We start from the raw sequence: 21,958 nt of genomic DNA, 5'->3' as shown, positions 1-21,958 counted from the left end.
TTATGACTGTATGACTGTGACCTTGTTGCTGGTATTCTTAAGGTTTATATTGACTGTTTCCCTATGACTATCATTAAGCGTTGTACCTTATGATTCTTGATGAATATATCCTTTCTCTTATGTACTTCAAGAGCGTATGCACCAAGACAAATTCTTTATGTGTCCAATCACACTTGGCCAATAAAGAATTCTATTCTATTCTATTCTATTCTATTCTATTCTATTCTATTCTATTCTATTCTATTCTATTTTATTCAAAATGTAGGTCCGTTTGTCCCCAATCTTCTATCCCCTAAAAAGGTATCCTGACACTCATTCAGAGAACAGATTAGGAAGAAATCTTGTGTTCCGTAGGCCAGTATTTGTACTAACCACATTATAAAAAATGTGGTTAGTACCACATTTAAGCAATATTAAAAAAATTACATAAAAGCAATATTAACATATTTTTTAAAATCAGAAAACAAAATTAAAACATTCTCAAGGAATAGTACAACAGAGCTATAGTAATTGCTAAAAAGTAAAAATACATAGTAAAGAATCATGAAAAGAGTTAACTTCTAACACCAAAATGGTTCCTAAAATACCTGAGAAATAAAGACAAAGATTTGATTTGTTGCCCCAAAGTTCATAATGTTAACATCAAATGAGCTTTTTGGGGGAGGTTGCATTACCTCAAACAAGGCCCTTTTTCTGATAGACACCAGTATTTCCTCATTATTTAGGGACAGCTGGAGAAGAAGTTCAGACAAATTTTTTCTATACCTAGAAGTTAAATATAGCAGCAATCGTACCAGTTGTGAGACTTTTTGAGAGAAAACTTGCAGTAGATCTCATTACTGTTCCAGAGTCCTTTATGCTATAATATAAATGCTTAAGCATTTCAACACCAATGTCTTAGGAATGAAGTCCAGTGCTGTTTAGGGATTTATGCTTTCCATGTCCCAGATTATGTCAATCCCTACTCGTATATTGCTGATTAGCAGTTTAATTCAGAGCAAATGATGTGTGGATCTGAAAATGGGGGACATTACCTTTAGTTTTTGGCCATGATCAGATTGATCATTTTCTGGTCTAACTGCACATTACTGTTGCCTAGAACTGTTGTCCCACCACTGTAGAAGTGGTAGGCGGAAATGTATCTCAGTAGCCTCCTGTAAGCCCTTGGAAATTTTCCTAAACCTCTGGAAAGCTTCACTACCCTTTACCTAGCTACCAGAAGGTTCAATGTCTTCTCATTGTGGGGGGGGGAGGGAGAGAGGGGAAGAGACGGGGGCGGGGAGAGAGAGAGAGATATTAAATTCTACATTGCCATCCCAAACCAGAGATGTAAATCCTAGTTCTTGAAGCTGTGAGAATCTGAATGAGTAGAAATAACTTAAGCCTCGGTCCTAGCAAGCGGGAGTGACTGTCTTATCTGGAACTATTCTAATTCCATGACTGTTCCAACATGAGTTCTGGACAGATTTGTTCTCCCCATAAGAAAGATAGAAGTTGTGGCCAGGAACCCTTTGCTCAGCTGAGGCTGGTGCATCAGTTTTGAACTACTTGGACTAGATATAGTGGCAACTGGGACTCATGACTTTATACTCATCTTCAACATGCTTTACATGAGGCTGCCAAAAATTATTCAGAGGCTACCATTATACCATTCAGTTGGCACAAAACTCAATGCAACGGTTAAGTTATTAGCAAGTGACATCTATATTCCAGTCACTGCTTTAATTGCTAATAAGCTTCTGAGTCCCATGCAAAGGGCTGTTTGATCTTTAAAGCATGGGGGTCAAACTCGATCATGTCAAAAGCCGGATTTTGACGGATCGTGACTTTTTTTGCCTTTGCGGAGCCAAGGTGGACATGGTCTGCGGTTGATGTATCCTGTCGCAGGCCGCCAATTTGACAGGCCTGTTTAAAGGCCTATGTGATTAGGCTCCAGGTTACCTCATGTATCATCTTTACCAGGGGGAATCTGCCCAGTTCTGTCCTGTGAACATACAGAGATGGATGCTCAGGGGCCTATGTGAATACGAGGGTCAATGGATCCATTGGTGTAGTCCAGGGGTCTGCAACCTTAAACACTCAAAGAACCATTGGGACCCGTTTCCCACAGAAAAGAAAACACCGGGAGCCACAAAACCTGGGTGGGCATGGCCAATTTGACATCACTCACTTCCACCAGTTACATGATCCCCCCCAGCCACACCTACCCAGCCGATCATTGGGACAGAGAACCGGTTGTTAAAAACCACAGGAAACCACAAAAACCTTTTGACATTTCTTTCTTTTCCTTCCTCCCTCCCTCCCCCCTTTCTCCCTCTCTCTTCCCCTCTCTCTCTGTCTCTCTCTATTTTTCTCTCTATGTCTCTCTCTCTCCCACTCTCTCTGTACCTCTCTGTCTCTACCCAGGCTGCTTCTCCATCCCCCGCCATCACCCTTACTTTTTCAGGCCAGGCGAGAGGGGGGGGTGAGGGGCAGGGCCAGCCTGTGGTGGGATCACCTGACAGGGAGCCACAGGTTGGTAACACCTGGTGTAGTCCATGGTGTAGTCTGGTGTAGTCCATGCATCCTTCCCTATTGTGGTCCCATTGCTATGAAATACCTGGCTTGCAGAGATGTGACTTTTACCCTTCTAATTAGCCTTCTGCAAGCTAGTTATGATAGTCTTTTCTGAGTGGATATTTGGACTTTAGACGTCTATTACTGATTGTGTGGACATCTATCTGTATTTGGATGGGTAATTCTGTTTGTTTTTTTAAAAAAATTACATTCTGTGTAAGCTATCAAAACAGGCATGCAAAATGGCTAGATTGCAATGAGACTTAGAAAACTATTTCTCCCAGATTGTGAGCTTCTGTATAGCATATATTTATTGCAGTATTGATTTTCAATTCAATTGTATAGAATGTGAAAGATGTGTGTTTGTATTTTATTTTCATAATTATAACGTACACTGAAGATGACATTTAATTTTGTTGTATGAGGTGCAATGACAATAAATGAACTGCTTTTTTTTTGCAAGGATAAGTACAATGGGAGGAGGGTCCAGTTGATGGGTAGTGTTCTGCACTATTGTCACCATTCACATGCTTGAGACTTGTTTTATTTCAGTCAGAGGAAAGAGCAGAAACCAAGCTTTAAATATAAGATAAAACTGGCTGAGATATATCACCAGGAAGGTCTTAAACCATATATTCCAGGCTGTTCTCCAAAGGATTTATTTCTAGCCCTCTCATGGCAGGATTGTCTGCAGTTCAGTCCACAGAACAATAGGAGGCCCCAGATGTAGGAGATTATAGATTTAAACACAGATGAATAAATTTCAAGGATTACCTCTGATACTTGGGCATGTTTTTACCACCTACAACAGGTAGCTCCACCAGATTAAAATCCTAGGTGTACGTGATCTTATTTATTATCTGGACCAGCCTTCCAATCATTCCCAGTATCCTGATCCTGCTAATTCTCCTTCTCCAATCAGCAATAGCAATAGCAATAGCACTTAGACTTGTATACCGCTTCACAGTGCTTTACAGCCCTCTCTAAGTGGTTTACAGAGTCAGCATATTGCCCCCAACAATCTGGGTCCTCATTTTTACCAACCTCGAAAGGATGGAAGGCTGAGTCAACCTTGAGCCTGGTGAGATTCGATCTGCCAAACTGCTGGCAGCCAGTGATCTGCAGAAGTAGCCTGCAGTACTGCACTCTAACCACTGCGCCACTGCGGCTCAGTCCTCTTTCTAAAAATTTATCATTCATTCTGAACTGTGTCTGATGATTGGCATTCTTCACTCCACTCTCAGGCCTTCCAAGAATGTTCTGAAGTTGTAATGGAAGATAACTGGAATGCTTCCATCAGTTATTAGTTTTCGTCTTTATGTAATATGCAAAATTGCAATTGAGAATCTACACTCCAGGAGCTTACAACTTTAGAAAGCACACTGTAGGCGTAATCAAGGGGAGGACAATAGGATCTGGAGCAAACTAGAGAGAACAGATCTCAAGAAGTGCCTGGAATCTGTTAAAGTGATGAACACTCTCATTAGATAAAATTCTCAAAAAATAGCATGTGCCCAATATTTGTTGGGAGGCTACCTGGAGCACAGCCATCAGTTAGCTTGTTTCACTCCACCTCTTCTCATTCAATTTGGCCTCATAGCGATGAGATTGAAACCAACAAATATTTGATTTCTTTGAACCCAGAGCTGCACTTGGCTACATCTATTTTCCAGCTGCAGCAAAAGGTGGTGTCCAGTCATCCTGGCTGAGATCACTAACATTTGGTTCCAGCCTCCTAGAATGATCTCATATGCAGGCTGCATAATGACTGATCCTAAATAGAAAGATTCAACAATAGGATACAAAGGTAGCCTCAAGGGCCATTGCAATTAATTTAGACATTTTTCGTGAATTATGTTAAAATATGCTCCACTGTATTTGGAGGATTAATGATGTTTTGCAAGGGATACTGAATTACAATACATTTCCAGTTAAATACAGAAACAAGCTGAAGCTAAACGGTCCCCTCAATTGAAAGAATATAGCTGTCTTTTCTAAGCCTCTGTCTTGCTTTTCTCTTTCCATTTGCTCATTAGTTTCCATATGAATAGTGCAGAAATGCAACAGTGATGTCATATCTCTGTGATTGTTCAAGCTAATTTAACTCTCTCTGGATCACAATACGTTGTATGCCATAGAACTCATGAATATTCTCCAAGTATTTCCATAGTTCTAGGCACAGATGTATGTCAGTGCAAACTATTGGGAGAAATGTTTGCACTTTTTCTTTTTACTTCTTTCCAAAAGTAGCAGCTCGGCAAACATGAGGATGTGCAATGCTGCTTATCAGAAAATGAGATCAAATGTGCTGAGGAATCAAAGTGTTTTACACAGTTTTTGTTTCAGGAACAGGACATTGTGAAGTTCAAAATGCTGAATGCTTTGGAAGCATGTGTAGATTCACCTTCACACACACACTTTTAAAATATTTGGCTTCTTTGACACAACTCATTACACTTGAGAATGTGGCTTTCTGAGAATAGCTAGGGCAAAAGAATTAATCTGCAAGAGGCCACTGTGGGCCAAGCCACAGAGAGCAGCATTCTAGATGTTTTAGTACTCTAGGATAGTCATTAGCATTTGCATTCACTTAATAACCTTATTACCAGGAATTGAGAACAGCAATGAAATGAAAAGTAGCTTGGAAAATTGCCAGAGAGATGTGGTAATTAAGGAGGGACACACAACCCATTTTAAAACTCAAGGAAAGAAAATTACATAGATTTTCTAAGATCCATGATAGGAAAATTGGAAACTTCATGAACTTCATGTAATATACAGCATAATATTAACTGTTGGTCCAAGCTAAAGTGGCCTTATATCCAAAATTATCTGCATTTTATTTTAAGGGCCATGCAATCTTAGTTGGTTAAAGATTAAAAACTGGGGGCTCTGTAGAGTTCAATATAAGATGGGCAGCTATGAAAGAAAAGAGAGCAATATTCTTGAAAACTACCCCTTAGTGTTAACTGCCAGACAAGAAATTGAGTAGGTACAACTGTCTATCTATCCACAATCTTGTGCATTATAATAAAAGGGACACAGGCCATGTGATCACAATCTTTCTCATATGGTGAAATGCATTGTTTTTCCATTTCAATCATAATAACTCTGCAGTTCCATTTTTATTCGTCTTTTTTTTTTTTTTTTGCTGGTGGATAAACTTCCACCCAATGGAAATAGTGAGCTGGACAGATGCACCAAGACAAGCAGCCTAACATAATCAGGCAACAGTTCCTATTATTACTATCAGATGCCATTTTATCTAATACTGTAGTCCAGACTTGGTTTTTAGTATTGATCAATCAACTATTATTAACTGGTCCATAAACAGAGCATGAAAGCACATCCTTTTCTTTAGAGTTGGTCTCCAGCATTTGAGATGAAGCAATATACTACTCCTGAACCTACAATATCCATTTAGTTATCATGATTAAATAATTTCTGATAGTGCTACCTTCTCTGAATTTGTCTAGCATAATTTTAAAATCATCTTGCTAAAAAAAACACCAAGGAAGAATCTCTCTCAAAGGACAGCATTCTGAGATCTACCTCAGTCCTACATTTCAGAGACAGAAGAATAACAGAGTTGGAAGGGAACTTGGTGGCCTTCTAGTCCAGGGGTCTCCAACCTTGGCAACTTTAAGCCCGGAGGACTTCAACTCCCAGAATTCCCCAGCTAGTTTTGCTGGCTGGGGAATTCTGGGAGTTGAAGTCCTCCAGGCTTAAAGTTGCCAAGGTTGGAGACCCCTGTTCTAGCCCACCCCGCCTGCTCAGGCAGGAGATCCTATACTATTCCAGACAAGTGACTGTCCAGTCTCTTCTTAAAACCTTCCAGTGATGGAGCCCCCACAGCAACTTCTGAAGATAATGAGTTCCACTGGTAGATTGTTCTTATTGTTAGGAAATTTCTCCTTAGTTTTAGATTGCTTCTCTCCTTGATTAATTTCCAACCATTGCTTCTTGTCCTACCCTCAGGTGCTTTGGAGAATAGAAGAAGACTCCCTTTTCTTTGTGGCAACTCCTGAGATATTGGAACACTGCTATCATGCCACTCCTAGTCCTTCTTTTCACAAGACTAGATAAACCCAATTCCTGCAACCTTTCAAGGCCCAGAATCTGAAGTTCATAGCAAATGTATATGCAGGCAAATATGCTGTAAATATATACACTGAAAAAGATCATAGTGTGGGTATAGTGTGCATAAATATTGAAATGTGTTTCGAGAAGGGAGATGAACTTACAAGATTTTTCTTCTTTTATCTTGTATTCTAGAATGTCACACCCCTCTTTCTGGACTGGAAAATGAACTAACAGGAATAGATTTTTCAGGGTCTCATCTTTCCGAACCATAAATATCTAAACAGAGGAAAGGGGGTAAATGAGATTATATGAGAATATAAAAATATTTTTCTGTCATTTAAAAACATTCTATCTGAACTGTAAAATGAACTCATAATTTTATTACATCCTTACCAAAATTACAGTTTTACATATTCTTCTTATGATCAGTTATGATCAATACTGGAAGAGATTTTTGGATTGTTTTTAAATCAAATTTGGTGTATCGTTTAAACTATGATGCATTTAAAGCATAACTTGTAACCCCACAAATTCCTTACTTTCTTCCTCCTTGAAGGTCGAAGAAGAAAAGCTGATGTTCTTCTACTGGGAACTTACAAAATTATTACAGGTTCTTATCATTTTGAATCAGATAAACTGAATGCATAAATGTGCAGGTATGCATGGTAAGAAGATGGAAGTGAATTTCTGTATTCCTGGTATTGTATCCAATGTCAATTGCTGCTCAGAGTCACTACAGATTTGGATGTCTTGTAAAAGAAACACTCCTAGTTGATGGGATATAGACAGCAGTGTCTTATAGGCATATAACTAAAGTTCATCGTTTGCAAATCATAACATAAGCATGCTTGGGATAGAATTCAGTTTTGGTTGCGTTTATGGATTTTGTGAGCTGGCCAATTATGCCCAAGCTCACCTGTTCTGTCTTCAGGTGTAGCACAGAATGCTGCATGTGGGACCACTATAACTAGTAAGTTAGTCTATTTCTTCTCCGACTTATAAAAAATCTTTATGTGAAAGCTTCAGTTGAAGAAATCCATAATGTCAGGCAGAGATCAACATACATGGGCCAATCTAGTGATGACATCCAAGATTGCAACTTGGTATTTAAGAAGAGTAAAAGGTAAATAATATAACTTAATAAATGAAGTGAAAGAAAGGTACTGTATGGGCTAAAGCAGGGGTCTCCACCCTTGGCAACTTTAAGCCTGGCGGACTTCAACTCCTAGAATTCCCCAGCTAGCTGGCTGGGGAATTCTGGGAGTTAAAGTCCGCCAGGCTTAAAGTTGCCAAGGTTGGAGACCCCTGGGCTAAAAGCCAAGAAGGCAGGAATCAATGATTCTCAGGCCAGACAAAGCCATTGTGTAAATATGAAGCAGATATTTCTGATTCTGAAGGATAGTGGGGGGGGGGGGGAAATGACCAAAAGTCAATTGACTCAAAAAGTCTAGGAGTTATATACCCTTGAAACAAAATTTGCATGAGAATAAATGAAATAGTTAGCAAAAGGTCCAGCATTGTAGAATGAAGCAAGACAAGAGTTTCTTTATGGTTGTAGTTAAGGAATGTATGAGGTGATATAAAAAGTGTCCTAGCTGGTTATATGAATTACATGTACTTTTCTTTGTAGATGAGGTCATGTTGTTTGCAAGAATCCAAATTATTTACTGTTGATGCTAGGTAGATTGATGAAACAAGAAATATGGATCTGAAAATTAACAAAGATCAAGATAGCTCTATTTGACAGGTTAAGTGGATAGAATGATAGAAAGTTACATTGAAGTAATGAATAACAAGAACAAGTAGATGAATTTATGTAATTTGAATAAATGTATACTAAAGATGAGAAATTAGATGCAGAAATTTTAAGATGCGCAAATACTTTTGGAAAAGCAAAGCATAGCATATATTTTTGTTATGAGGGATGAAATGTTAAAAAACAAAAAATGGATACACACTCTGTGTGTGTGTGTGTGTGTGGTGTGTGTGTGTGTGTGTGTGCAAGATATATCCACATGAAGTCTGAGTATATCAAAAGAAATAGTTGAATGAAAGTTGGAACACAAACATAAGTTGAATCAGTGTGTGGTAATACAATAAGAGATTGGATGAATGGATTCTAAATGGAAGGATTCTGAATGAACATGATTGAACACTAATGTGACGGACAAATGGGAAAGAAGGATGTTCAGGTGGCCTTCATGCATAAAGTGAATAAGAATAGAATTGCCAAAACAGGGAATAAGGAGTGAATGGGCTGAGAACAGGGAAGTCAAGGGAATTGTGGTTGGATAAAGTTAATGAAATGAAAAAGATGAGAATGTTGAAGAACAAAAGGCAATGTATATAAACCTACTGAATCTGGGAGAAGCAAAGTGCTTTGCCAGGATTGCTCTGTTTCTTCATTTTGCAAAACTTTCCCTAAAAAGAGGCAGTATAATGAGCATGCAATTGACTGATGGCTTGATTGTTGCATTTACAGTCACACATTCCTTATGTACCAGTATATGTATTCCTTAAGCACCAGGGGACGTTGGTCACCATATAGCTAACTCTACTACACTGATTCAGTAAAATCAGTACAGATTCCCAGCTTTTCTGCCATAGGTTATGTTTAATTGGAAATTCATTTAGTCTCACAACAATCTGCAATCCATTCTGGATTCTAACATGGAAGGGGAGTCCAGCTGAGAGGAAAATGTGGGAAGTATTTGTAGGGGAAAATATTAGTTGCAATGAACTAATGGTGGTGGGAAGAACAAATGTCAAGGACCTAAAAAATGCCTGTTTGTAATGGTGTCTGCACAACAAATGGATCAGAAACCATCCCTCTATGGGAACCTGGTTTTCCTCTAAGGTCTTCTCTCTTCATGAATGTCAGAACTGTTACATAGATGAATGATCTCACTTTGTTGTCACAGTTCTGTATTAATCCAATTTGGGGGAGCTTGTAAATGGATTGGAGATCTCCATCTTCTTAATGGAGATGGAAAAGAGGATCTACTTCTTTCTTCATTTCCTGAATCATAGCTCGAAGAGTCTACTGCTTCTCAGTCATTGATTAACTTGCTTTGACCTGGAAATAATATTGTCCAAAATGAGATCACAAATAGGAAACAGGCAGTCTCGAAGGATTGAAAGCTGCTTTGTTTTCCACATATTAAATTTCAAGTTTATTTATCTATTGTAAAGTTTGCTCAGGACTCCTGGAAAATTGAGTTATGAATTAACATAAACAAACAAACAAACAAACAAACACATACATAACATAAATACATTTTTAGAAATTAATATGCCTTTTTATTCTTGGAAATGTTATTTCCCTAACAAGAGATTTGATGCTTATTTTACTGCCCCTATATTCCCTACAAATAATCCCCTGGTCACTAATGTTTTTGATAAAGTTTGCTTAAGTAATAGATAATAACTACTTTGACCCTTTCTGTAGGCATCTAATTAGAGCTTGAGTCTAATTATGACAAATTATGTTAGCTTGTCCTTAAAATAGAAAATGAAGTCCTTATTTATTTATTGTTTCCCACATTTATTATTTATTTATTACCCACATTTATTATTTTTATAAATGACTCGAGGCGGCAAGCGTACCTAATACCCCTTCCTTTTCCTATTTGACCCACAACAACAATAACTCTCTGATTGTGGATTGGACTGAGAAAGAGTAACTGGCCTATAGTCACCAAGACAGCCTTCATGCTTAAGGTGGGATGAGAAGACTTATAGCTGACATTTTGCCTTGGGCCAAATAGAATGTCAAGAGCTTTAAAAATGGATTAATTATAGACTAATTATAGACTGCTGCTCTTATTACAAAAAGTGGGAAGGGTAAAGCTAGCAATGCCAATGATGCAGCAATATCCAATAGCATTTAATAAGTAATAGCAAAAAATTAATTAACTGATAAAAGAAAATGAAAGAAACTTATCTAATAGGTGGCAAGGCAGAATTATCAGCTATTGAGGTATTTTCATGGAAGTAAACTTTTACACATTTCTGAATCTATTGAAATCAAATCCACAAGTTTCCTGAGAACGATGTTCCCACACTATCCACTCATTATAACGATAAGAAAAGCTTCCATATAATTACAACTATGGGTTTATTCACAGCTAAAGTAAGATTCTTTTTCATGTTAAGGAACGGACATATCAGTGCTTTCTTGAATTTATTGCTTCATTATTGTTATCACGCTGATTTCAAGAGATGTCGTCTTTAGTCCTGCACCAAATTTAATTTCTGAAGCATAGTGCAGCACTATCAGATAAAGCAAGGGACAAAATCTAAGTGTCTGAGGATACACGTTTGTTCCAATGCCAAGACCATGAAACAGCCTTAGAAAGCTTTCTATCTTGCTTTCTTAAAAAGCAGCTGTGCTTCACAGGGTTGTGAAACCTCAGCCATATCATATTTTCAGGCAGAGGCACCTGCAGGATTTACCACTTCATCAAAATGACTAAGGCAGCACAAACCTTGCCCCTTTTTACATGGAAGTGACATGCTACACTTACAAAAGAAGAGCAGCAAACAGTTTTCATCAGTTGCTCTCCATCAGCCCCCTCTATGAATGTCACTGCCTTCAACATGATTCTGAAGAAGAGCAGTAGATTCTTAAGGTATACCACTTAAGACCTAGGTGCTATGGGAAATACAGAAGGCTCCAGCGCCTGGAAACTATACCTTAGATAGCAAAGAAAGCCATGCCATGGATTTGCATCTTTTTTTCCCCCATCAATCCCTAGTCTACAGTTTAATTTCTGTTTTACCCTACTGCAGAATATATCAATGGTTTCAATCAGGTGGTCTATCAAGATCCCAACATTTCTTTCAGGGGCACTGAAAGCCCATTTAAAATACATTATTTAATATATGGAATCTTCCTCGTGTAACTCATTTACCTACAGTTCCTTCTAGAATTTTGTAAAAAAAAAAAGATACGTGCTTTGCATTTTATTACTAGCACCTGTAAATTAGACTACTTTGCTATTCACTGTGATCCCGTTCATTTGAGACGAGCATAAATAACTTGGTTGAGATACAAAGCTGCCTCCATTGTGATTATCCATTCTGCTTTTAGCCCTTTCATATTCTCTACCAAGGCCTGTCTTTTGTAAAGAGCTGTCTCTAGAGTGGGGAGAAGATTTTTTGGAAGTTAGAATGACACAAGAAAGGGAGCAGAAGTGTGCTGGAGGGAATGGCTGCTAAGGACAGAGCCACTGGGACTGAGCAGCAAAACAAATGCAAATGGAGCTGGGTTTGGAACAAAGTAGAGATGAGATAAGTAAGGGAAGAAGGAGATGAAAGGCTCTCTGTGGAAAGGATTGGTGTAAAAATAAATACGTCCACCGGCTTTCTCCAATCTGTTGGCCTCCAGATAGCGCACAAGTTGGGAATTCTGGAACAATTGAATTGGGAAGGTCGATAAGCACCAAATAAGAGTATATATGTTAGCAATTTGCTGTGGTATGTATGTGTTTCCTTTCTTCAAAGATAGCAGCTGGTACTACAAAGGAATAATAAAAGATGAGAGTTTTGGTAAATGCGAGTTGAAGTGTAATTTTGTATTGCAGATTTAAGTTATTTACAAGCAACGCATGTCGAATATCAATGAGCAACAGCCTTTGTGTTTTTTTCAATCATGTAACAGTTATAAAGCATTTTATGGTCAACACAATTGCTACAAAAAGTTACTGTGGAAATAAATCCAAGGTGTATTTCTCTTTTCATCCCTGCAAGCTGAAGCAGAGCAAAAGATAGAACAAAATCTCCCAACAGATCTCAGTAAAATTTCACTAGATTTCCATACATGCATATGCATCACGCAATACTTTTTTTGCATAAGCTACATTATATAAAGCAAAGGAAAAGTGAGAAATAGTAAGCCAGAGAAATTAAAGTTAAGAGAGAAGAGAAAGACTTGGTCCTCAGTCATTACTGTGCTCATTCATAACCAAAGCACTCCAACATACCGTACTTTTGTACTCAACTTTTGCATTCAATCCATATTCATTCATCAAATTGCAATCCTTTATTATCAGTAAATAAAAGTTCCCCCTCCCTGGACAAAATACGATTGTTATAATACGAAAAATTCAATCCTTTTGTGTCAAACAGAAGAAATTCTTGGACTAAGCATGTATTCAGAAGCGGATACTAGTTTCTGAAATGTTTTGCACACTGACCTGGGGAAAAAAAGTTTGTTTGGAAAAGGCTGCATATGAATTTTTAAATAAATCAAATGAATAAATCATATGCTGTATCTGGCTCTGAATAGCCCACCTGGAGAGGCTAGTAAACAACAACAACAACAACAACAACCTGTCATTCCTGACGCCTGTCACTCTCATGCTATCTTGCATTCCCCAACTTGATGCTTCTAGATGAGACAGTCCATGTTGATTGGGAATTCTGATGAGGGATAAGTTAATTAAGGCTGGTCTGTACTGTTTATGCCTTCAGTGTTACCTTACCTATGAACATGGTAGTGAACAAATGTCCTATGAACATTTGAGGGAGTGACAGCTCTATAGTGGGGAAAGATCTGATTCAGGATCAGATCGAGGTTTGAGAAAGAATATCTGGTCCCTGAAGAACTGGATTAACTGAAGAAGCATAACTGTACCCCCGATGGTTCCTTGCAGAGTAGGTCAGAAGCCTTTTCCAGACTGATGCCAAACTGAAGCCAAACTGGGCAGGTTTTGATGAGCTTCTCAAGAATACTGTTCCTCTGCAGGTGAAAACAATTCCTCAGAGCAATAGGCTGACTTGATGAACCTTTATCTTCCTCCTCCTCTCCGGTCTCTGTAGCAGGCCTGGAGAAATAAAACAAATCCCAATCAGATTGATAAGGGCAGTTTATCTTTAATAAAAATGTTACATATTTCTCTGTGTGAGTGTTTTACACAGATGATTAGAACTTGCAGTGATTCAACTGGGATTAGCTTCAAACACTCTGAATTTATGTTCCTTAAGTACATAACTGAATCAGTGCAGAAGTTAACGGCTGTAGGATTAGTACAATTTGAATCTACATTATTCTCTAAAGGAAGGTACACGTTCAAATGCAAGTGGGTGTGATCATGGAGGAGGAAATTTTTTTAAAAAGTGAAAATAGTATAGAAAATTCACAAATTATTCTGGGAAGCTTGGTGAAGTGTTTCTAAGACTTTGCAAAATGTATATATCTTCTATGTCAGTGGTCCCCAACCTTTTCGGCTTTGTGGACTTACAATGGTGGCTGAGGAGGAAGAGGGTATGATTCCACTTAAGCAGCGGGCGAGCACACTCGTGTCCGCAGCTCCATTTGCACACGCGGCAGAGGGAGTGCGAGCACCCGCCAGTTGTGCAAGTGGAATTTCACTCAGTTGCCTGCTGCTTGTGCGGCAGGCCACAACATTGGGGTTACCTCAAGATCAATTAAAATCGTTTACAACAACATATCTAAAAATAACTTACTACTTCTAAATCAGAAGTGTAGAGCCCGTTTCCATTGGAACACTCCAAATCTTGTTGCATTACAAGTTTCTCAGGTATCTGTTTTGTTTACCCAAACACCCTTTGGTTTGTTGCAATAGTTTCTCTGCTGCAAGAAAAGCAGTTTGCTTCTTCCACTTTCACATCAAATTGCATTTTGAGAAGACTATCACCGAGGGCAGGTTACAGCAAGCCAGAACTTAAACAAATGAAAGTGTTAGTGAGTCCCCATAGGGACTCTGCAAGAGGATCATTAGCAAGTTAAAAATACTTAAGATTGTTTTCTGTCTAAAGTTAGATTTGTTCACAGATGCAGAACAGGTGGAACGGCATTTGCAGAGAGTGATATTTTAAAGTCCCCCTTTATTGCAAGAAAACCCACGTTGTGGTACCAGTAAGCCATGATGCCAAACCTATTGGACGAAAGAAGATATTTGGAGCTGAAAGATAATGAGGGAGGATCTCAAAGGATGGTCAGCATTCTGCTTTGTAATGGACAGTCCAGTATTTCAAGAACCAAAATAAGTGACACAATTTAACACTGGCTGATCTCAACACAGCTCAGTGTTGGAGTTGGTTAGAACCTGCACCGGAAGCCATTCTATTTGTGGCCAAAGAACCTACATGGATATGGCCATACGGTCAACAGAAATCAAGCTTGACTCAAATAAACTGTTTTACAAATTGTAAGAAGACCATCTACTCTTTGATGGAATCATAGTTGCCCAGAGTCACCTTATCAAGGAACTGGAACAGCATGTAAAATTAATGAATAAATCAAATAAATAAATCTTCATCTAAAGGACTGTTCAGTCTATGACTGTCTCAGATAGGTTTTCTGAGCATCTTCACTGGCCTGCCAGAAACTTACTGATTCTCACCCAGTGCTTGTGTCTACTTCCCCCATCTATTTCCAACATGAAGGCCATAATTTTTCTACAAATCCACATTACCATGTTTTTATTCTCTTTTAGTGGTGCTTCTGTAACCAGCAGGGATGGTCAGTTTTAAATAGGAGGGCTTTCCTATTTTTCTGTCAGTCAAAACACCCCATTTCAATATGCAATGAAATGTCTTCCACTTCCTCTCAACACATAATCCCTTCCTCGTGAAGCTTTTAATAGTGTTGTTTACAGCATCCTTAAGCTGCCCCCCTCTAATTTCACAACTTGCTATTATACAAAGTTAGCACCCATTCCTCTCCTAGAAGAATGAAATATTTTGGAAAATATTTAAAAAGCCATAATATTATATTTCCCTAAAGGAAAAACATGTTTTTAAAAGAGAGAAAGCAGCCCCCAAGTCTTTCTTAATAGCCTCAGCAGGACTGGGCCAGCCTATCAGCAAGACAAAAGACCTTCAGCTCCAGGGTGATGGGATTAAGACATGAGCCTCCAGGACATAATAGGATTATCTAGCAGCAGAGCTCACTACATTGCACAATCTCCTAAAGACATTGCATCACCCAGCAAACTTCAACCAAACTTGACTCAGACAAACATCACCCCACATGGCACCATGGGAGTCTGACAACAGCCAATAGTATGCATGTTCTTGCACAGGAACAGGAAACTCAAGTTCAAAGCCCAAGAGAAGATATAAAAGCCATCCAGTCTCAACTCCATGTGGTCAGTTACTCAGAACCATGTGCTTGGTGGTTCTGCTTCATCAATAAACTATCTTTCCAATCAGCCTCCATGTTTCCAGTGCTTTTCTCCCAGCTTGGAACTGAACCAGATAGATATTTCTTCCAACACTACCATGATGACTGACAGCCACTAGAAAAGGCTCTTGAATGCTCCCAGTATTAAACGGGGAGAAGCTTTGATTGCATGATTGAGGTTGCCATCTTGACTTTTTGACTCCCCATCCTCCATAAGTACACTTGCAGCAATAAGAAACTCAGATTCTGTTATTATGAGGCCTTGATATGATGGCTGTTCTATTGGGAATGGATTTTCATTGAGCTAAGTTAAACAAATCATATGCCTTCACCTTCTTAGCAAGATTGGGGTGGGTGGTGGGGATAGAAAGCCAGCTCTGCTTAGCATCTAAGCCAGAACAAATGATACTAATATATACTATCAATTTGCTCCTGAGCTGGAACAGTTTGTGTTTGTGACATAAAGCCAAAGCTGGAGCCAAACTTGTAATAAATTTGGAAGTGACTTTTAAAATTTAAATATAGCAATTAGGTTTGGAGCATATTAAGTAGTAATTAAACTTGCATGCTGAATTTAATTCAGAATATATGTGGAAAAATAATTTAGGTAATGATATGGTCCTATTTCAAGGTAAGAGGATTGCAGACTGGATAAGGCATTTATTTAATCAGGCTTTGGGAATTGCCTGGGTTCAAAATGTTGGCATATTTGCTTGACCATTTCACTTCCCATTTGCTGCTGTGGGCACTGTCAGGAAGGTGATGGGTCTCTTCCCACTTGAAGTGAATGATGTGACTGAATGAAGGCTTTTAGCAGGAACATTGAGGTGTTAAAAAAGTCAAGCTGCTAGCCTGATGGTAGATTTTACATAATAGGAAATACATTCAAATATATATACATATAGTAAAATACATGTGAAAAAGAAAAAGACAGAGAAAGAAGACAAGTCTGCTTTTTAATTTCCTTTTTCTATATATCTGTCATCTATCTATCATCTATTATTAATGAACCTATCTACCTACCTATCTATCTCATCTTCTTATCTTCCTCTTGGGAGTTATAGATACAATTCTAATAGGGGTGAAATCCAGCAGGTTCTGACAGGTTCTGGAGAACTGGTAGCCGAAATTTTGAGTAGTTCAGAGAACCGGCAAATGCCACCTCTGGCTGGTCCCAGAGTGGGGTGGGAATGGAAATTTTGAAATATCCTTCCCCCAGGAGTGGGATGGGAATGGAGATTTTGCAGTATCCTTCCCCTGCCACGCCCACCAAGCCACACCATGCCCACCAAGCCACACCCACAGAACAGGTAGTAAAAATTTTTGAATTTCACCACTGAATTCTAATCAAACCTTTCTCACCAAGATTTTACTGTAATTCCCTACTTTGTATAACCTTTTCTTTTCCTTATTTACCTTTTATACGCATTGTATGTGCAAAACATGTGGAAAAGGAGAAGAGATTCAATCATGCAACTGTGGCCACCATCTTGACTACAACAGTATATAGTCTCTCTCAGGAACAATGGACACTTAAAAAGTGTCGCATTCCCCTCGCCCCGGACTCATATGTCTGTCTTCTGCATCTGATGCATGGTCTCCAGAAAAGACAAAGCGGATGTAATGCGTTCATGAGACCGCCTAACATTCATATTTATGAACATCCAAATCACATTTTGTCCTTTGAATCTTGATCTCTGTACTGTACAGCCCTAATATATATTGTACAGTTTTCTCCCTGGTTCACCCCAAATGATGAAGTTAATAAAAAAAATCTTTTGTTATTACAGTGATCCCCATAACTTAAACAGTAAAGACTGTTTAAATGACAAACTGAGCTGTAGAGTCCCTTGATTCACGTCAAAGTGGCTAAAAGTGAAATCCCATCAGTTTTAAAAAAGATTGTTGCACTTCTGTTGGATTATGTTCTGCTTATTCTTAAACTGTTTTATTTTGAGGTGGGTTTCTGGCCTTTTAAAACTGTTCTAGTCTAGACTTTGAAAGATGCTTTGAACATTTGCAAAATAATTGTGGCTACTAGGTAATATTAAAAATTAATTAGGAAGCGAATAAATAAATAAATACTAGTAGTTCACTCTACTTTTTTTCTGTATGTACATACACTGCAGTATAAATCTAATTTTTTCAAGTAAATAAAACACAAGATTATTTCCAACATCAGTTAAGCAGATTTCAGCTCAAGGAATAAGATACCTTACTATTCTCCTGCTTGGCACCGCCCTGTGTGCATACCTAGTCTGCTCTGGAATATCTCCAATCTTTTGAACAAATTTGGGAATTTATGGGCATGAGATTCAGATTTTATTTCCTGGCAGAACAGTTGCTAGACTTGAAGTAGCATTCTGAGTTACAAACTTGGGTCTCTTTTCAAAGTTTATTAACCCTTTTGAGCCACTTGCTTGAAGAAGCTAATTCTATAGTTGCTGCAAACAACACAAGTCTAAGTTTGTTTGTTCGTTTGTTATTTGGCCACCCACCCAACAGCGGTGATTCTGGGAGTTATACAAAAATAAAACAACGCTTCCACAGTCTAAACCACAATGTCTGAGGTTAAAACAATAAACTCAATTGATCAAAAAACAATTTCAACTAAAGTAGAATTGGAATCCCCGCCGGATCTTTTTCCCTTTGCTGAGTGCCTGAGTCTTGAGTCATATTGGTTAATCCAGCCTGTGGAAGTAGCATTGGGCCTCTGCTTTGCTCTCAGTAGGTCAAGTGTACAGAGCCCAAGCTGTGAAAAAGCTTAATCAGCTGTTTGATCTGGCTACACTGCAAGCATCACAGGTAACCGCAGAACAAAAAGAAAAGTAGAAAACGGGTTAGCTTTGGAGTTCTGATGTCTTTGCCAAGTTTCAAGATGAGGGTCAAGAAGCAGATCATTTCTATTTTGCTTTGCATGCATTCTGTTTTGCACATTGCTTTGATAGCACTGCAGGTTGACAGCAGGCAGTGTTTTCCCCCCTTATCAAACAGACTTTTTTTTTTAAAAAAACACCTTTTTTTAAAAGACAGATTTCTAGTGATCACAGAAGTAGAACCAAATCTATATGTAGGAGGCAAAAGTGACAGGAAGGAGAGCTAAAACTGGTCCTCTAATTCCCCCCTCCCCAAATCTCTTTTCCTGGATGTTTGGTTTTCTTCTGAATTATAGAGTCAAATTACGAAACAGGAGACAGTAACAGAATTGGACGGGACTTTGGAGGTCAACCAGTCCAATCTCTTGCTTAGTAGACTTCAGCCGATCTGTGTTCTGTCCCCCCTTCGCCTCCATCCGAGTGATGGGTTAATTAGCCGGCACTATCAGCTCTGGCAGCAGAATAGCGAGCATCTGCCAAGTGTCTCTGTTATCTCCCTCGACGCCAACGAGTCACCCAGGAACAAACTTCAGCTCTTAGTTAATCAGTTGATTTGCCTGCTACGAAGAGGCACAGTAGTTCTTGTTGCCTTTATATCCTGTGGGGTGTGGCTCCATGACTCAGTCTTCCTAGGCCTGCCTCACTTCTGTTGTTCCCTCCTCTCCTGCCTACGAAACCTAGGGTCCAACCAAGCCTGATTGCCACCAGCTGGGTCTGAAGGCATGGCCTGGGGGGGGGAAGAGTCAGGGGACGGAGCTGAGCCAGGGAAGCTGGTGCTCCCGAGGTAAGTCCTGATGGCCCTTCCCCCTCACTATTCAAGTCACTTTCTGGCAGGAGGCCTGGCTCGGGGGGCGAAGACACAACGATCTGCTCAGTAATCCAAGCAGTGGTGAAATTCAGCTGGTCCTATCTGGCTCAGGCAAACCGGTAGCGCCGGTGGCAGGAGGCTTCGCCCTCCCACCCGGACGTCATCATGTCCCGCTTTTGACCGTCTGCACATGTGCAGAAGGCTCTGCGCATGAGTGGAGGAAGTGTGCACGCTCACATTTGCGAACCAGTAGCAAAGGTAAGTGAATTTCACCCCTGAACACAAGTCCTATATAAATGGATCTAAACTTGCAGAAATTTAGAAACACATTAAGAGCAATAACTAGACCACGTAAAACACACGAACACAGGCTTTCACTCACTCATTACATTGGTATACTCTTTAAACTACAGCTGTAGCATATAGACGTATAAGAGGTTTATGCAATGGTGAAATTCAAATGTTTTTACTACTGATTCTGTGGGCGTGGCTTGGTGGGCATGGCTTGGTGAGCGTAGCATGGCTATGTGGTCATGGCAGGGGAAGGATACTGCAAAATCTCCATTCCCATCCCACTCTGGGGCCAGCCAGAAGTGGTATTTGCCAGTTCACCGAACTATTCAAAATTTCCGGAACCAGTTCTCCAGAACCTGCCAGAACCTGCTGAATTTCACCCCTGGGTTTATGGTGAATTTTAATGAATTTATAGTAGTTTAGCAGGAGGTAGATTCTTTGCTACCAGCAGATACATAGTCTGGCTAGATATCATCTATTTCCAATCATTTTTTATCATTGTTTTCTAAAATTCCTACTCTGTTGCGAAAACATTTGCAAGGCCCAGTGGTTTGATTTTTTCTCTCTTCTTGTAGCAAAAAAACCTACATCTGCTCACAGCAGGATGAGGCTTTTGGGAGAGGCTGTTTCTTTTCTATGGCACTTCATGAAAAGGCCATATGACTGCACACAACCTCTGCTGAGAAAATTGCACTGCTCTGAACATAGAAATCATTTTTCCTGAGATAAAAGGGTGTGTGTGTAAAAAACAGTTTCCACAACTACGTAACTAATTGTCACTCTGTAAACAAGGCAGTGAATTTATATCCAGGTTTCCTATTAAAATTCTGGATATATTAAAGTGCTAGAGCACAAATCTGTCCTGCCAAGCCAGTCATAAAACACTCCAGACTTACCAATTCTATTTCAGAGCAGTTTATATGAATACCCTTACATATCTGCCCGCTAAAAACAACTTTTTATATACAGTAATCCATCTGCTGGACATTTGGCTTGTAGAAAGAAGAACTCAAAGAGTTGCATAAAAGTGTCATAGCTGCCATCTATCTAGCTGCCATCCAGATTTTTGCAGACCAGATCTGATAGCCCACATAAGGTTGTTTCTGGAATGGAAGAAAACAGTTTCTAAATGTGGCTGACTAGTGGGTACCATCCTATCCATGAAACAAGTAATCTGTCCTTCCAATCATCATAGCAAAAAATACCTTGCTACAAATCTACAGATTAGAGAGCTCTGGGTCAGTGATGAAATCCAAATTTTTTTACTACCAGTTCTGTGGGCATGGCTTGGTGGGCATAGTGTGGCTTGGTGGGCGTAGCGGGGAAGGATACTGCAAAATCCCCATTCCCTCTCGACTCCTGGGGGAAGGATATTGCAAAAACTCCATTCCCACCCCACTCTGGGATGAGCCAGAGGGGGTATTTGCCAGTTCTCTGAACCACTCAAATTTTCCGCTACCGGTTCTCCAGAACCTGTCAGAACCTGCTGGATTTCACCCCTGCTCTGGGTCCCATTCACAAAGAGCCTTTTCCCAGCCATCTCATTTTGCAGAGATGTCTCATATTCTCAGATTAACTGGTGATATGGCTCAATTAATTGCATAGTAAATCGCATGGAAAGTGCTGTAATTTATATGACATGAGTTACAAAGTGGCTCAGCTGGAAGCAAAAAGATCTGGCATAATCATTTACCTTTGGGATCTTATGGTATCAATGCAATTAGTCAAATCAATGTACCTTAACTTACTTCCTTAGGAATAAGCAGCTAAATTGCATGTTGATTTGCATCCTTTAGAGCCCCCTTAGTCCCCTAGAGTCACTCGATGTTGTATACCAGGAAATAGGAAAACCTTTTCCCTGAATTGTGCTACGATAGTAATTGTTATTCATGGGCAAGTTAACAACCTGTAGTAACATGCTTCAGGAGGAAAAGATTCACAACCTACATATAGGACAGAAACCATATATGTTTAAAACTGCCCACAAACTATGATGTAAAGCAGGAGTGTCAAACTCGCGACCTGCGGGCCGGATACATCATGCGCTGGCCACACGCACCCCGGTTTAGCAAAGGGGGGAAGTTGTGATACGTCACATGACGACAACGTATCATTGCGAGTTTGACACCCCAGGTGTAAAGCAACTATAGTCCTTTCACTTTTCTTTCTCTTTGTCCTTAAATATCAAAA

At 39.4% G+C, this 21,958-nt stretch overlaps 1 protein-coding gene across 7 annotated transcripts in view; it reads right to left on the bottom strand.

Moving 5' to 3' along the window:
- RIN3 (Ras and Rab interactor 3) overlaps positions 1 to 21,958 on the bottom strand; it is a 118,063-nt gene that overhangs the window by 61,942 nt on the left and 34,163 nt on the right. For 4 of the 7 annotated variants that reach the window (XM_058162594.1, XM_058162599.1, XM_058162593.1 and 1 more), the window contains exons 2-3: positions 13,277 to 13,466; positions 6,801 to 6,915 (exon numbers count right to left, since the gene is read on the bottom strand). In XM_058162594.1, coding sequence (XP_058018577.1) covers positions 6,801 to 6,915; positions 13,277 to 13,466 — 305 coding nt within the window. Of the gene's footprint in view, positions 1 to 6,800; positions 6,916 to 7,178; positions 7,701 to 12,972; positions 12,992 to 13,124; positions 13,144 to 13,276; positions 13,467 to 21,958 lie in introns of those variants that run through there. The other 3 variants (XM_058162596.1, XM_058162598.1, XM_058162597.1) reach the window with 3 other exon arrangements.

The sequence above is a fragment of the Ahaetulla prasina genome, chromosome 1 (genome assembly GCF_028640845.1).
Source record: "Ahaetulla prasina isolate Xishuangbanna chromosome 1, ASM2864084v1, whole genome shotgun sequence".
Lineage (NCBI taxonomy): Eukaryota > Metazoa > Chordata > Lepidosauria > Squamata > Colubridae > Ahaetulla > Ahaetulla prasina.
Note: the sequence above shows the minus strand (reverse complement) of the source record. Positions and strands in the feature narration are given on the sequence as shown.